This window comes from Meriones unguiculatus, chromosome 1 (genome assembly GCF_030254825.1).
Source record: "Meriones unguiculatus strain TT.TT164.6M chromosome 1, Bangor_MerUng_6.1, whole genome shotgun sequence".
NCBI classification, from domain to species: domain Eukaryota; kingdom Metazoa; phylum Chordata; class Mammalia; order Rodentia; family Muridae; genus Meriones; species Meriones unguiculatus.
In genome coordinates, this window is record NC_083349.1 from 158376459 (window position 1) to 158391925 (window position 15467).

The 15467-nt window shown below is 48.0% G+C and overlaps 1 protein-coding gene across 1 annotated transcript in view; it reads right to left on the reverse strand.

Annotated features, from left to right (window-relative positions):
* Positions 1-12700, reverse strand: part of LOC110541929 (mucin-16-like) — a 168454-nt gene extending 155754 nt beyond the window's left edge. Inside the window, exon 1 of the mRNA XM_060382911.1 lies at positions 398-12700. Coding sequence (XP_060238894.1) covers positions 398-12536 — 12139 coding nt within the window. The 5' untranslated portion in view covers positions 12537-12700. The remainder of the gene's footprint in view (positions 1-397) is intronic.
* Between the last annotated feature and the right edge of the window lie 2767 nt (positions 12701-15467).

Sequence of the window (15467 nt, forward strand, 5' to 3'; positions counted from 1 at the left end):
TCTATGCCCAAGTCACTGGATAGTACTGGTGTCATATTTGTTATATCTGGAGACATAGCCTGAGTTGACACCCATAAATTTGGCTGGACACCACCATGAGTGACAAATGATGTTATGGTCTGTATATTAGAAGTGTGATTCTGAGTTTTTGAGATCATCCTATCTGGAGCACTAGATGGGAAGGGTGTGTTTAGACTCCCAGAAGTCACTTCTACTCCAGAATGGGTGTCCAATGGAGCTGTGGGTTCAGGCTGACCCCTGGAAACATTCAAAGTTGAAGTCCCTAAATGCTTTTCTGTGCCAGAGCTAGTGACCTGAGGTGAGATGATTTCTGTTATACCTGGAGAAAAAGATGGAGTAGACATGACTGAACTTTGCTATTCCACAACATGAACACCATGAGTGACTAATGAAATTGTGTTATGAGGTTCAGAAGGAACAAAAGTTGGTGAGGAAATCATTTTGGGAACACTAGACGAGAGGGAGATAGGCAGAACAAAGGAAGTGGCTATATTTCCAGGACGGGTAACAAATGGAGCTCTAGTCTCTGGCTGACCTGAAGACACAGACAGAGTTGAAGTGACAGTAGAGATTTCTGGGCCCAATAATGTGAATCGCACTGGTGTTTCTTCTGGTATTCTAGGAGAGATAGCTGAGGTTGACACAAATAAAATTGGCTGTCCACCACCAGATGTGACCACTGATGTTGTACACTCTGTTTCAGAAGATGTGTGAATCAGAGTCCTTGATGTCATCATGTCTGGAGCACTTGTTGAGATGCCTGTAGATAGAACCTCTGAAGTACCTTCTCTATTGGGAGGGATGGACACTGTGGATGAGATTGCGGGCTGACCCAAAGAAGCACTCGGTGCTGAGCTTTCTGAATGGCTTTCTGTGACAGAGCTGGTGACATGTGATGATAGCATTTCTGTTCTATCTGGAGAGACAGGCAATGTAGACATGGCTGAACTGAGCTGGTCCCCAACGTGGGTGACTAATGAAACTGTGGTATGAGGTTCAGAAGTAATAAGCACTGGTGAGGTCATAATTTCTGGAACACTAATGGTAAATGAGGTGTGTGGAACACTTGAAATAGGTTCCTTTCCAGGATGGGTGACCCTTGGAGATACAGGCAGAGTAGAAGCAGCTGTAGAGGTTTCTGTGTCCAACGTGCTCAACAGTGTTGGTGTCACTGCTGTTATACCTGGAGAGAAAGCCCGAGTAGAGGGAGATGAAGTGGGCTGTCCCCCACCCTGTGTGACCAGTGATTTTCTGGTTTGTGTATCCAGAGAAGTGTGGTTCAGAGTCTTTGAGGTCATCATGTCTGGGAGAGTAGTCGAGATGTTTGTAGCTAGATGCCCTGAAGTCTCTTCCATTCCTGGGGAGGTGGACCATGGTGCTGTGGTGTCAGGTTGACCTGAAGAAGCAGCCAGAGTTGAAGTCCCTGGATGGCCTTCTGTACCAGAACTAGGGCTGAATGATGAAATCACTTCTGTTAGATCTGGAGTGACAGGCAGAGTAGGCATGCCCAAACTGGGCTTTTCTCCATGGGTGGCCAGTGAAAGGGAGGTTTCTGGTTCAGAAGCAGTGTTAGTTGGTGTGGACAAACTGTCTGGAACACTAGTAGGTACTGATGTAATTAGAACCCCTGAAATGGCTTCTGTTTCAGAATGAGTGACCAATGGGGCTGTGGTTGCTGTTTGACCAGGAGAAACGGGCATAGTAGCAGTCACTGTAGAGCTTTCTGTGTCCAAGTTAGTGAATAGGTCTGGTGTCACTGTTGTTACAGCTGGAGAGATAGGCTGAGTAGAGAGAGATACACTGGGTTGTCTCCCACCAGTTGGGACCAATGATGTTGTGTGCTCTGTTTCAGAAGAAGTGTGGTTCAGAGTCGTTGATGTCATCATGTCTGGAGCACTTGTTGAGATGCCTGTAGATAGAACCAATGAAGTCTCTTCTCTATCAGGACGGATGGATCCTGTGGATGTGGTTGCAGGCTGACCCAGAGAAGCACTGGGTGTTGAGGTTCCTGAAAGGCTTTCTGTGACAGAGCTGGTGACATGTGATGATAGCATTTCTGTTCTATCTGGAGAGACCGGCAATGTAGACATGGCTGAGCTGAGCTGGTCCCCAACGTGGGTGACTAATGAAACTGTGGTATGAGGTTCAGAAGTAATAAGCACTGGTGAGGTCATAATTTCTGGAACACTAGTTGTAAATGAGGTGTGTGGAACACTTGAAATAGGTTCCTTTCCAGGATGGGTGACCCTTGGAGATACAGGCAGAGTAGAAGCAGCTGTAGAGGTTTCTGTGTCCAACGTGCTCAACAGTGTTGGTGTCACTGCTGTTATACCTGGAGAGACAGCCTGAGTAGAGGGAGATGAAGTGGGCTGTCCCCCACCCTGTGTGACCAGTGATTTTCTGGTTTGTGTATCCAGAGAAGTGTGGTTCAGAGTCTTTGAGGTCATCATGTCTGGGAGAGTAGTCGAGATGTTTGTAGCTAGATGCCCTGAAGTCTCTTCCATTCCTGGGGAGGTGGACCACGGTTCTGTGGTGTCAGGTTGACCTGAAGAAGCAGCCAGATTTGAAGTCCCTGAATGGCCTTCTGTACCAGAACTAGGGCTGAATGATGAAATCACTTCTGTTAGATCTGGAGTGACAAGCAGAGTAGGCATGCCCAAACTGGGCTTTTCTCCATGGGTGGCCAGTGAAAGGGAGGTTTCTGGTTCAGAAGCAGTGTTAGTTGGTGTGGACAAACTGTCTGGAACACTAGTAGGTACTGATGTAATTAGAACCCCTGAAATGGCTTCTGTTTCAGAATGAGTGACCAATGGGGCTGTGGTTGCTGTTTGACCAGGAGAAACGGGCATAGTAGCAGTCACTGTAGAGCTTTCTGTGTCCAAGTTAGTGAGTATGTCTGGTGTCACTGTTGTTACAGCTGGAGAGATAGGCTGAGTAGAGACAGATACACTGGGTAGTCTCCCACCAGTTGGGACCAATGATGTTGTGTGCTCTGTTTCAGAAGAAGTGTGGTTCAGAGTCGTTGATGTCATCATGTCTGGAGCACTTGTTGAGATGCCTGTAGATAAAACCAATGAAGTCTCTTCTCTATCAGGACGGATGGATCCTGTGGATGTGGTTGCAGGCTGACCCAGAGAAGCACTGGGTGTTGAGGTTCCTGAAAGGCTTTCTGTGACAGAGCTGGTGACATGTGATGATAGCATTTCTGTTCTATCTGGAGAGACAGGCAATGTAGACATGGCTGAGCTGAGCTGGTCCCCAACGTGGGTGACTAATGAAACTGTGGTATGAGGTTCAGAAGTAATAAGCACTGGTGAGGTCATAATTTCTGGAACACTAGTTGTAAATGAGGTGTGTGGAACACTTGAAATAGGTTCCTTTCCAGGATGGGTGACCCTTGGAGATACAGGCAGAGTAGAAGCAGCTGTAGAGGTTTCTGTGTCCAACGTGCTCAACAGTGTTGGTGTCACTGCTGTTATACCTGGAGAGACAGCCTGAGTAGAGGGAGATGAAGTGGGCTGTCCCCCACCCTGTGTGACCAGTGATTTTCTGGTTTGTGTATCCAGAGAAGTGTGGTTCAGAGTCTTTGAGGTCATCATGTCTGGGAGAGTAGTCGAGATGTTTGTAGCTAGATGCCCTGAAGTCTCTTCCATTCCTGGGGAGGTGGACCATGGTGCTGTGGTGTCAGGTTGACCTGAAGAAGCAGCCAGAGTTGAAGTCCCTGGATGGCCTTCTGTACCAGAACTAGGGCTGAATGATGAAATCACTTCTGTTAGATCTGGAGTGACAGGCAGAGTAGGCATGCCCAAACTGGGCTTTTCTCCATGGGTGGCCAGTGAAAGGGAGGTTTCCGGTTCAGAAGCAGTGTTAGTTGGTGTGGACAAACTGTCTGGAACACTAGTAGGTGCTGATGTAATTAGAACTCCTGAAATGGCTTCTGTTTCAGAATGAGTGACCAATGGGGCTGTGGTTGCTGTTTGACCAGGAGAAACGGGCATAGTAGCAGTCACTGTAGAGCTTTCTGTGTCCAAGTTAGTGAATAGGTCTGGTGTCACTGTTGTTACAGCTGGAGAGATAGGCTGAGTAGAGAGAGATACACTGGGTTGTCTCCCACCAGTTGGGACCAATGATGTTGTGTGCTCTGTTTCAGAAGAAGTGTGGTTCAGAGTCGTTGATGTCATCATGTCTGGAGCACTTGTTGAGATGCCTGTAGATAGAACCAATGAAGTCTCTTCTCTATCAGGACGGATGGATCCTGTGGATGTGGTTGCAGGCTGACCCAGAGAAGCACTGGGTGTTGAGGTTCCTGAAAGGCTTTCTGTGACAGAGCTGGTGACATGTGATGATAGCATTTCTGTTCTATCTGGAGAGACCGGCAATGTAGACATGGCTGAGCTGAGCTGGTCCCCAACGTGGGTGACTAATGAAACTGTGGTATGAGGTTCAGAAGTAATAAGCACTGGTGAGGTCATAATTTCTGGAACACTAGTTGTAAATGAGGTGTGTGGAACACTTGAAATAGGTTCCTTTCCAGGATGGGTGACCCTTGGAGATACAGGCAGAGTAGAAGCAGCTGTAGAGGTTTCTGTGTCCAACGTGCTCAACAGTGTTGGTGTCACTGCTGTTATACCTGGAGAGACAGCCTGAGTAGAGGGAGATGAAGTGGGCTGTCCCCCACCCTGTGTGACCAGTGATTTTCTGGTTTGTGTATCCAGAGAAGTGTGGTTCAGAGTCTTTGAGGTCATCATGTCTGGGAGAGTAGTCGAGATGTTTGTAGCTAGATGCCCTGAAGTCTCTTCCATTCCTGGGGAGGTGGACCATGGTGCTGTGGTGTCAGGTTGACCTGAAGAAGCAGCCAGAGTTAAAGTCCCTGGATGGCCTTCTGTACCAGAACTAGGGCTGAATGATGAAATCACTTCTGTTAGATCTGGAGTGACAGGCAGAGTAGGCATGCCCAAACTGGGCTTTTCTCCATGGGTGGCCAGTGAAAGGGAGATTTCCGGTTCAGAAGCAGTGTTAGTTGGTGTGGACAAACTGTCTGGAACACTAGTAGGGACTGATGTAATTAGAACCCCTGAAATGGCTTCTGTTTCAGAATGAGTGACCAATGGGGCTGTGGTTGCTGTTTGACCAGGAGAAACGGGCATAGTAGCAGTCACTGTAGAGCTTTCTGTGTCCAAGTTAGTGAATAGGTCTGGTGTCACTGTTGTTACAGCTGGAGAGATAGGCTGAGTAGAGAGAGATACACTGGGTTGTCTCCCACCAGTTGGGACCAATGATGTTGTGTGCTCTGTTTCAGAAGAAGTGTGGTTCAGAGTCGTTGATGTCATCATGTCTGGAGCCCTTGTTGAGATGCCTGTAGATAGAACCAATGAAGTCTCTTCTCTATCAGGACGGATGGATCCTGTGGATGTGGTTGCAGGCTGACCCAGAGAAGCACTGGGTGTTGAGGTTCCTGAAAGGCTTTCTGTGACAGAGCTGGTGACATGTGATGATAGCATTTCTGTTCTATCTGGAGAGACCGGCAATGTAGACATGGCTGAGCTGAGCTGGTCCCCAACGTGGGTGACTAATGAAACTGTGGTATGAGGTTCAGAAGTAATAAGCACTGGTGAGGTCATAATTTCTGGAACACTAGTTGTAAATGAGGTGTGTGGAACACTTGAAATAGGTTCCTTTCCAGGATGGGTGACCCTTGGAGATACAGGCAGAGTAGAAGCAGCTGTAGAGGTTTCTGTGTCCAACGTGCTCAACAGTGTTGGTGTCACTGCTGTTATACCTGGAGAGACAGCCTGAGTAGAGGGAGATGAAGTGGGCTGTCCCCCACCCTGTGTGACCAGTGATTTTCTGGTTTGTGTATCCAGAGAAGTGTGGTTCAGAGTCTTTGAGGTCATCATGTCTGGGAGAGTAGTCGAGATGTTTGTAGCTAGATGCCCTGAAGTCTCTTCCATTCCTGGGTGGGTGGACCATGGTGCTGTGGTATCATGTTGACCTGAAGAAGCAGCCAGAGTTGAAGTCCCTGGATGGCCTTCTGTACCAGAACTAGGGCTGAATGATGAAATCACTTCTGTTAGATCTGGAGTGACAGGCAGAGTAGGCATGCCCAAACTGGGCTTTTCTCCATGGGTGGCCAGTGAAAGGGAGGTTTCCGGTTCAGAAGCAGTGTTAGTTGGTGTGGACAAACTGTCTGGAACACTAGTAGGTACTGATGTAATTAGAACCCCTGAAATGGCTTCTGTTTCAGAATGAGTGACCAATGGGGCTGTGGTTGCTGTTTGACCAGGAGAAACGGGCATAGTAGCAGTCACTGTAGAGCTTTCTGTGTCCAAGTTAGTGAGTATGTCTGGTGTCACTGTTGTTACACCTGGAGAGATAGGCTGAGTAGAGACAGATACACTGGGTAGTCTCCCACCAGTTGGGACCAATGATGTTGTGTGCTCTGTTTCAGAAGAAGTGTGGTTCAGAGTCGTTGATGTCATCATGTCTGGAGCACTTGTTGAGATGCCTGTAGATAAAACCAATGAAGTCTCTTCTCTATCAGGACGGATGGATCCTGTGGATGTGGTTGCAGGCTGACCCAGAGAAGCACTGGGTGTTGAGGTTCCTGAAAGGCTTTCTGTGACAGAGCTGGTGACATGTGATGATAGCATTTCTGTTCTATCTGGAGAGACCGGCAATGTAGACATGGCTGAGCTGAGCTGGTCCCCAACGTGGGTGACTAATGAAACTGTGGTATGAGGTTCAGAAGTAATAAGCACTGGTGAGGTCATAATTTCTGGAACACTAGTTGTAAATGAGGTGTGTGGAACACTTGAAATAGGTTCCTTTCCAGGATGGGTGACCCTTGGAGATACAGGCAGAGTAGAAGCAGCTGTAGAGGTTTCTGTGTCCAACGTGCTCAACAGTGTTGGTGTCACTGCTGTTATACCTGGAGAGACAGCCTGAGTAGAGGGAGATGAAGTGGGCTGTCCCCCACCCTGTGTGACCAGTGATTTTCTGGTTTGTGTATCCAGAGAAGTGTGGTTCAGAGTCTTTGAGGTCATCATGTCTGGGAGAGTAGTCGAGATGTTTGTAGCTAGATGCCCTGAAGTCTCTTCCATTCCTGGGTGGGTGGACCATGGTGCTGTGGTATCATGTTGACCTGAAGAAGCAGCCGGAGTTGAAGTCCCTGAATGGCCTTCTGTACCAGAAGTAGTGCTGAATGTTGAAGTCACTTCTGTTAGATCTGGAGTGACAGGCAGAGTAGACATGACAGAACTGGGCTGTTCTCCATGGGTGGCGAGTGATAAGGAGGTTTCTGGTTCAGAAGCAGTGTTAGTTGTTGTGGTCAAACTATCTGGAACACTAGTAGGAGCTGATGTAATTAGAACCCCTGAAATGGCTTCTGTTTCAGAATGGGTGACCAATGGGGCTGTGGTTGCTGTTTGACCAGGAGAAACGGGCATAGTAGCAGTCACTGTAGAGCTTTCTGTGTCCAAGTTAGTGAATAGGTCTGGTGTCACTGTTGTTACAGCTGGAGAGATAGGCTGAGTAGAGAGAGATACACTGGGTTGTCTCCCACCAGTTGGGACCAATGATGTTGTGTGCTCTGTTTCAGAAGAAGTGTGGTTCAGAGTCGTTGATGTCATCATGTCTGGAGCCCTTGTTGAGATGCCTGTAGATAGAACCAATGAAGTCTCTTCTCTATCAGGACGGATGGATCCTGTGGATGTGGTTGCAGGCTGACTCAGAGAAGCACTGGGTGTTGAGGTTCCTGAAAGGCTTTCTGTGACAGAGCTGGTGACATGTGATGATAGCATTTCTGTTCTATCTGGAGAGACCGGCAATGTAGACATGGCTGAGCTGAGCTGGTCCCCAACGTGGGTGACTAATGAAACTGTGGTATGAGGTTCAGAAGTAATAAGCACTGGTGAGGTCATAATTTCTGGAACACTAGTTGTAAATGAGGTGTGTGGAACACTTGAAATAGGTTCCTTTCCAGGATGGGTGACCCTTGGAGATACAGGCAGAGTAGAAGCAGCTGTAGAGGTTTCTGTGTCCAACGTGCTCAACAGTGTTGGTGTCACTGCTGTTATACCTGGAGAGACAGCCTGAGTAGAGGGAGATGAAGTGGGCTGTCCCCCACCCTGTGTGACCAGTGATTTTCTGGTTTGTGTATCCAGAGAAGTGTGGTTCAGAGTCTTTGAGGTCATCATGTCTGGGAGAGTAGTCGAGATGTTTGTAGCTAGATGCCCTGAAGTCTCTTCCATTCCTGGGTGGGTGGACCATGGTGCTGTGGTATCAGGTTGACCTGAAGAAGCAGCCGGAGTTGAAGTCCCTGAATGGCCTTCTGTACCAGAAGTAGTGCTGAATGTTGAAGTCACTTCTGTTAGATCTGGAGTGACAGGCAGAGTAGACATGACAGAACTGGGCTGTTCTCCATCGGTGGCGAGTGATAAGGAGGTTTCTGGTTCAGAAGCAGTGTTAGTTGTTGTGGTCAAACTATCTGGAACACTAGTAGGAGCTGATGTAATTAGAACCCCTGAAATGGCTTCTGTTTCAGAATGGGTGACCAATGGGGCTGTGGTTGCTGTTTGACCAGGAGAAACGGGCATAGTAGCAGTCACTGTAGAGCTTTCTGTGTCCAAGTTAGTGAATAGGTCTGGTGTCACTGTTGTTACAGCTGGAGAGATAGGCTGAGTAGAGAGAGATACACTGGGTAGTTTCCCAACAGTTGGGACCAATGATGTTGTTTGCTCTGTTTCAGAAGAAGTGTGGTTCAGAGTCGTTGATGTCATCATGTCTGGAACACTTGTTGAGATGCCTGTAGATAGAACCAATGAAGTCTCTTCTCTATCAGGGCGGATGGATCCTGTGGATGTGGTTGCAGGCTGACCCAGAGAAGCACTGGGTGTTGAGGTTCCTGAAAGGCTTTCTGTGACAGAGCTGGTGACATGTGATGATAGCATTTCTGTTCTATCTGGAGAGACCGGCAATGTAGACATGGCTGAGCTGAGCTGGTCCCCAACGTGGGTGACTAATGAAACTGTGGTATGAGGTTCAGAAGTAATAAGCACTGGTGAGGTCATAATTTCTGGAACACTAGTTGTAAATGAGGTGTGTGGAACACTTGAAATAGGTTCCTTTCCAGGATGGGTGACCCTTGGAGATACAGGCAGAGTAGAAGCAGCTGTAGAGGTTTCTGTGTCCAACGTGCTCAACAGTGTTGGTGTCACTGCTGTTATACCTGGAGAGACAGCCTGAGTAGAGGGAGATGAAGTGGGCTGTCCCCCACCCTGTGTGACCAGTGATTTTCTGGTTTGTGTATCCAGAGAAGTGTGGTTCAGAGTCTTTGAGGTCATCATGTCTGGGAGAGTAGTCGAGATGTTTGTAGCTAGATGCCCTGAAGTCTCTTCCATTCCTGGGTGGGTGGACCATGGTGCTGTGGTATCATGTTGACCTGAAGAAGCAGCCAGAGTTGAAGTCCCTGGATGGCCTTCTGTACCAGAACTAGGGCTGAATGATGAAATCACTTCTGTTAGATCTGGAGTGACAGGCAGAGTAGGCATGCCCAAACTGGGCTTTTCTCCATGGGTGGCCAGTGAAAGGGAGGTTTCCGGTTCAGAAGCAGTGTTAGTTGGTGTGGACAAACTGTCTGGAACACTAGTAGGTACTGATGTAATTAGAACCCCTGAAATGGCTTCTGTTTCAGAATGAGTGACCAATGGGGCTGTGGTTGCTGTTTGACCAGGAGAAACGGGCATAGTAGCAGTCACTGTAGAGCTTTCTGTGTCCAAGTTAGTGAGTATGTCTGGTGTCACTGTTGTTACACCTGGAGAGATAGGCTGAGTAGAGACAGATACACTGGGTAGTCTCCCACCAGTTGGGACCAATGATGTTGTGTGCTCTGTTTCAGAAGAAGTGTGGTTCAGAGTCGTTGATGTCATCATGTCTGGAGCACTTGTTGAGATGCCTGTAGATAAAACCAATGAAGTCTCTTCTCTATCAGGACGGATGGATCCTGTGGATGTGGTTGCAGGCTGACCCAGAGAAGCACTGGGTGTTGAGGTTCCTGAAAGGCTTTCTGTGACAGAGCTGGTGACATGTGATGATAGCATTTCTGTTCTATCTGGAGAGACCGGCAATGTAGACATGGCTGAGCTGAGCTGGTCCCCAACGTGGGTGACTAATGAAACTGTGGTATGAGGTTCAGAAGTAATAAGCACTGGTGAGGTCATAATTTCTGGAACACTAGTTGTAAATGAGGTGTGTGGAACACTTGAAATAGGTTCCTTTCCAGGATGGGTGACCCTTGGAGATACAGGCAGAGTAGAAGCAGCTGTAGAGGTTTCTGTGTCCAACGTGCTCAACAGTGTTGGTGTCACTGCTGTTATACCTGGAGAGACAGCCTGAGTAGAGGGAGATGAAGTGGGCTGTCCCCCACCCTGTGTGACCAGTGATTTTCTGGTTTGTGTATCCAGAGAAGTGTGGTTCAGAGTCTTTGAGGTCATCATGTCTGGGAGAGTAGTCGAGATGTTTGTAGCTAGATGCCCTGAAGTCTCTTCCATTCCTGGGTGGGTGGACCATGGTGCTGTGGTATCATGTTGACCTGAAGAAGCAGCCGGAGTTGAAGTCCCTGAATGGCCTTCTGTACCAGAAGTAGTGCTGAATGTTGAAGTCACTTCTGTTAGATCTGGAGTGACAGGCAGAGTAGACATGACAGAACTGGGCTGTTCTCCATGGGTGGCGAGTGATAAGGAGGTTTCTGGTTCAGAAGCAGTGTTAGTTGTTGTGGTCAAACTATCTGGAACACTAGTAGGAGCTGATGTAATTAGAACCCCTGAAATGGCTTCTGTTTCAGAATGGGTGACCAATGGGGCTGTGGTTGCTGTTTGACCAGGAGAAACGGGCATAGTAGCAGTCACTGTAGAGCTTTCTGTGTCCAAGTTAGTGAATAGGTCTGGTGTCACTGTTGTTACAGCTGGAGAGATAGGCTGAGTAGAGAGAGATACACTGGGTTGTCTCCCACCAGTTGGGACCAATGATGTTGTGTGCTCTGTTTCAGAAGAAGTGTGGTTCAGAGTCGTTGATGTCATCATGTCTGGAGCCCTTGTTGAGATGCCTGTAGATAGAACCAATGAAGTCTCTTCTCTATCAGGACGGATGGATCCTGTGGATGTGGTTGCAGGCTGACTCAGAGAAGCACTGGGTGTTGAGGTTCCTGAAAGGCTTTCTGTGACAGAGCTGGTGACATGTGATGATAGCATTTCTGTTCTATCTGGAGAGACCGGCAATGTAGACATGGCTGAGCTGAGCTGGTCCCCAACGTGGGTGACTAATGAAACTGTGGTATGAGGTTCAGAAGTAATAAGCACTGGTGAGGTCATAATTTCTGGAACACTAGTTGTAAATGAGGTGTGTGGAACACTTGAAATAGGTTCCTTTCCAGGATGGGTGACCCTTGGAGATACAGGCAGAGTAGAAGCAGCTGTAGAGGTTTCTGTGTCCAACGTGCTCAACAGTGTTGGTGTCACTGCTGTTATACCTGGAGAGACAGCCTGAGTAGAGGGAGATGAAGTGGGCTGTCCCCCACCCTGTGTGACCAGTGATTTTCTGGTTTGTGTATCCAGAGAAGTGTGGTTCAGAGTCTTTGAGGTCATCATGTCTGGGAGAGTAGTCGAGATGTTTGTAGCTAGATGCCCTGAAGTCTCTTCCATTCCTGGGTGGGTGGACCATGGTGCTGTGGTATCAGGTTGACCTGAAGAAGCAGCCGGAGTTGAAGTCCCTGAATGGCCTTCTGTACCAGAAGTAGTGCTGAATGTTGAAGTCACTTCTGTTAGATCTGGAGTGACAGGCAGAGTAGACATGACAGAACTGGGCTGTTCTCCATCGGTGGCGAGTGATAAGGAGGTTTCTAGTTCAGAAGCAGTGTTAGTTGTTGTGGTCAAACTATCTGGAACACTAGTAGGAGCTGATGTAATTAGAACCCCTGAAATGGCTTCTGTTTCAGAATGGGTGACCAATGGGGCTGTGGTTGCTGTTTGACCAGGAGAAACGGGCATAGTAGCAGTCACTGTAGAGCTTTCTGTGTCCAAGTTAGTGAATAGGTCTGGTGTCACTGTTGTTACAGCTGGAGAGATAGGCTGAGTAGAGAGAGATACACTGGGTAGTTTCCCAACAGTTGGGACCAATGATGTTGTTTGCTCTGTTTCAGAAGAAGTGTGGTTCAGAGTCGTTGATGTCATCATGTCTGGAACACTTGTTGAGATGCCTGTAGATAGAACCAATGAAGTCTCTTCTCTATCAGGGCGGATGGATCCTGTGGATGTGGTTGCAGGCTGACCCAGAGAAGCACTGGGTGTTGAGGTTCCTGAAAGGCTTTCTGTGACAGAGCTGGTGACATGTGATGATAGCATTTCTGTTCTATCTGGAGAGACCGGCAATGTAGACATGGCTGAGCTGAGCTGGTCCCCAACGTGGGTGACTAATGAAACTGTGGTATGAGGTTCAGAAGTAATAAGCACTGGTGAGGTCATAATTTCTGGAACACTAGTTGTAAATGAGGTGTGTGGAACACTTGAAATAGGTTCCTTTCCAGGATGGGTGACCCTTGGAGATACAGGCAGAGTAGAAGCAGCTGTAGAGGTTTCTGTGTCCAACGTGCTCAACAGTGTTGGTGTCACTGCTGTTATACCTGGAGAGACAGCCCGAGTAGAGGGATATGAAGTGGGCTGTCCCCCACCCTGTGTGACCAGTGATTTTCTGGTTTGTGTATCCAGAGAAGTGTGGTTCAGAGTCTTTGAGGTCATCATGTCTGGGAGAGTAGTCGAGATGTTTGTAGCTAGATGCCCTGAAGTCTCTTCCATTCCTGGGTGGGTGGACCATGGTGCTGTGGTATCAGGTTGACCTGAAGAAGCAGCCGGAGTTGAAGTCCCTGAATGGCCTTCTGTACCAGAAGTAGTGCTGAATGTTGAAGTCACTTCTGTTAGATCTGGAGTGACAGGCAGAGTAGACATGACAGAACTGGGCTGTTCTCCATGGGTGGCGAGTGATAAGGAGGTTTCTGGTTCAGAAGCAGTGTTAGTTGTTGTGGTCAAACTATCTGGAACACTAGTAGGAGCTGATGTAATTAGAACCCCTGAAATGGCTTCTGTTTCAGAATGGGTGACCAATGGGGCTGTGGTTGCTGTTTGACCAGGAGAAACGGGCATAGTAGCAGTCACTGTAGAGCTTTCTGTGTCCAAGTTAGTGAATAGGTCTGGTGTCACTGTTGTTACAGCTGGAGAGATAGGCTGAGTAGAGAGAGATACACTGGGTTGTCTCCCACCAGTTGGGACCAATGATGTTGTGTGCTCTGTTTCAGAAGAAGTGTGGTTCAGAGTCGTTGATGTCATCATGTCTGGAGCACTTGTTGAGATGCCTGTAGATAAAACCAATGAAGTCTCTTCTCTATCAGGACGGATGGATCCTGTGGATGTGGTTGCAGGCTGACTCAGAGAAGCACTGGGTGTTGAGGTTCCTGAAAGGCTTTCTGTGACAGAGCTGGTGACATGTGATGATAGCATTTCTGTTCTATCTGGAGAGACCGGCAATGTAGACATGGCTGAGCTGAGCTGGTCCCCAACGTGGGTGACTAATGAAACTGTGGTATGAGGTTCAGAAGTAATAAGCACTGGTGAGGTCATAATTTCTGGAACACTAGTTGTAAATGAGGTGTGTGGAACACTTGAAATAGGTTCCTTTCCAGGATGGGTGACCCTTGGAGATACAGGCAGAGTAGAAGCAGCTGTAGAGGTTTCTGTGTCCAACGTGCTCAACAGTGTTGGTGTCACTGCTGTTATACCTGGAGAGACAGCCTGAGTAGAGGGAGATGAAGTGGGCTGTCCCCCACCCTGTGTGACCAGTGATTTTCTGGTTTGTGTATCCAGAGAAGTGTGATTCAGAGTCTTTGAGGTCATCATGTCTGGGAGAGTAGTCGAGACGTTTGTAGCTAGATGCCCTGAAGTCTCTTCCATTCCTGGGTGGGTGGACCATGGTGCTGTGGTGTCAGGTTGACCTGAAGAAGCAGCCAGAGTTGAAGTCCCTGAATGGCCTTCTGTACCAGAACTATGGCTGAATGATGAAATCACTTCTGTTAGATCTGGAGTGACAGGCAGTGTAGGCATGCCCAAACTGGGCTTTTCTCCATGGGTGGCCAGTGAAAGGGAGGTTTCTGGTTCAGAAGCAGTGTTAGTTGGTGTGGACAAACTGTCTGGAACACTAGTAGGTACTGATGTAATTAGAACCCCTGAAATGGCTTCTGTTTCAGAATGAGTGACCAATGGGGCTGTGGTTGCTGTTTGACCAGGAGAAACGGGCATAGTAGCAGTCACTGTAGAGCTTTCTGTGTCCAAGTTAGTGAATAGGTCTGGTGTCACTGTTGTTACAGCTGGAGAGATAGGCTGAGTAGAGAGAGATACACTGGGTTGTCTCCCACCAGTTGGGACCAATGATGTTGTGTGCTCTGTTTCAGAAGAAGTGTGGTTCAGAGTCGTTGATGTCATCATGTCTGGAGCACTTGTTGAGATGCCTGTAGATAGAACCAATGAAGTCTCTTCTCTATCAGGACGGATGGATCCTGTGGATGTGGTTGCAGGCTGACCCAGAGAAGCACTGGGTGTTGAGGTTCCTGAAAGGCTTTCTGTGACAGAGCTGGTGACATGTGATGATAGCATTTCTGTTCTATCTGGAGAGACCGGCAATGTAGACATGGCTGAGCTGAGCTGGTCCCCAACGTGGGTGACTAATGAAACTGTGGTATGAGGTTCAGAAGTAATAAGCACTGGTGAGGTCATAATTTCTGGAACACTAGTTGTAAATGAGGTGTGTGGAACACTTGAAATAGGTTCCTTTCCAGGATGGGTGACCCTTGGAGATACAGGCAGAGTAGAAGCAGCTGTAGAGGTTTCTGTGTCCAACGTGCTCAACAGTGTTGGTGTCACTGCTGTTATACCTGGAGAGACAGCCTGAGTAGAGGGAGATGAAGTGGGCTGTCCCCCACCCTTTGTGACCAGTGATTTTCTGGTTTGTGTATCCAGAGAAGTGTGGTTCAGAGTCTTTGAGGTCATCATGTCTGGGAGAGTAGTCGAGATGTTTGTAGCTAGATGCCCTGAAGTCTCTTCCATTCCTGGGTGGGTGGACCATGGTGCTGTGGTATCATGTTGACCTGAAGAAGCAGCCGGAGTTGAAGTCCCTGAATGGCCTTCTGTACCAGAAGTAGTGCTGAATGTTGAAGTCACTTCTGTTAGATCTGGAGTGACAGGCAGAGTAGACATGACAGAACTGGGCTGTTCTCCATGGGTGGCGAGTGATAAGGAGGTTTCTGGTTCAGAAGCAGTGTTAGTTGTTGTGGTCAAACTATCTGGAACACTAGTAGGAGCTGATGTAATTAGAACCCCTGAAATGGTTTCTGTTTCAGAATGGGTGAC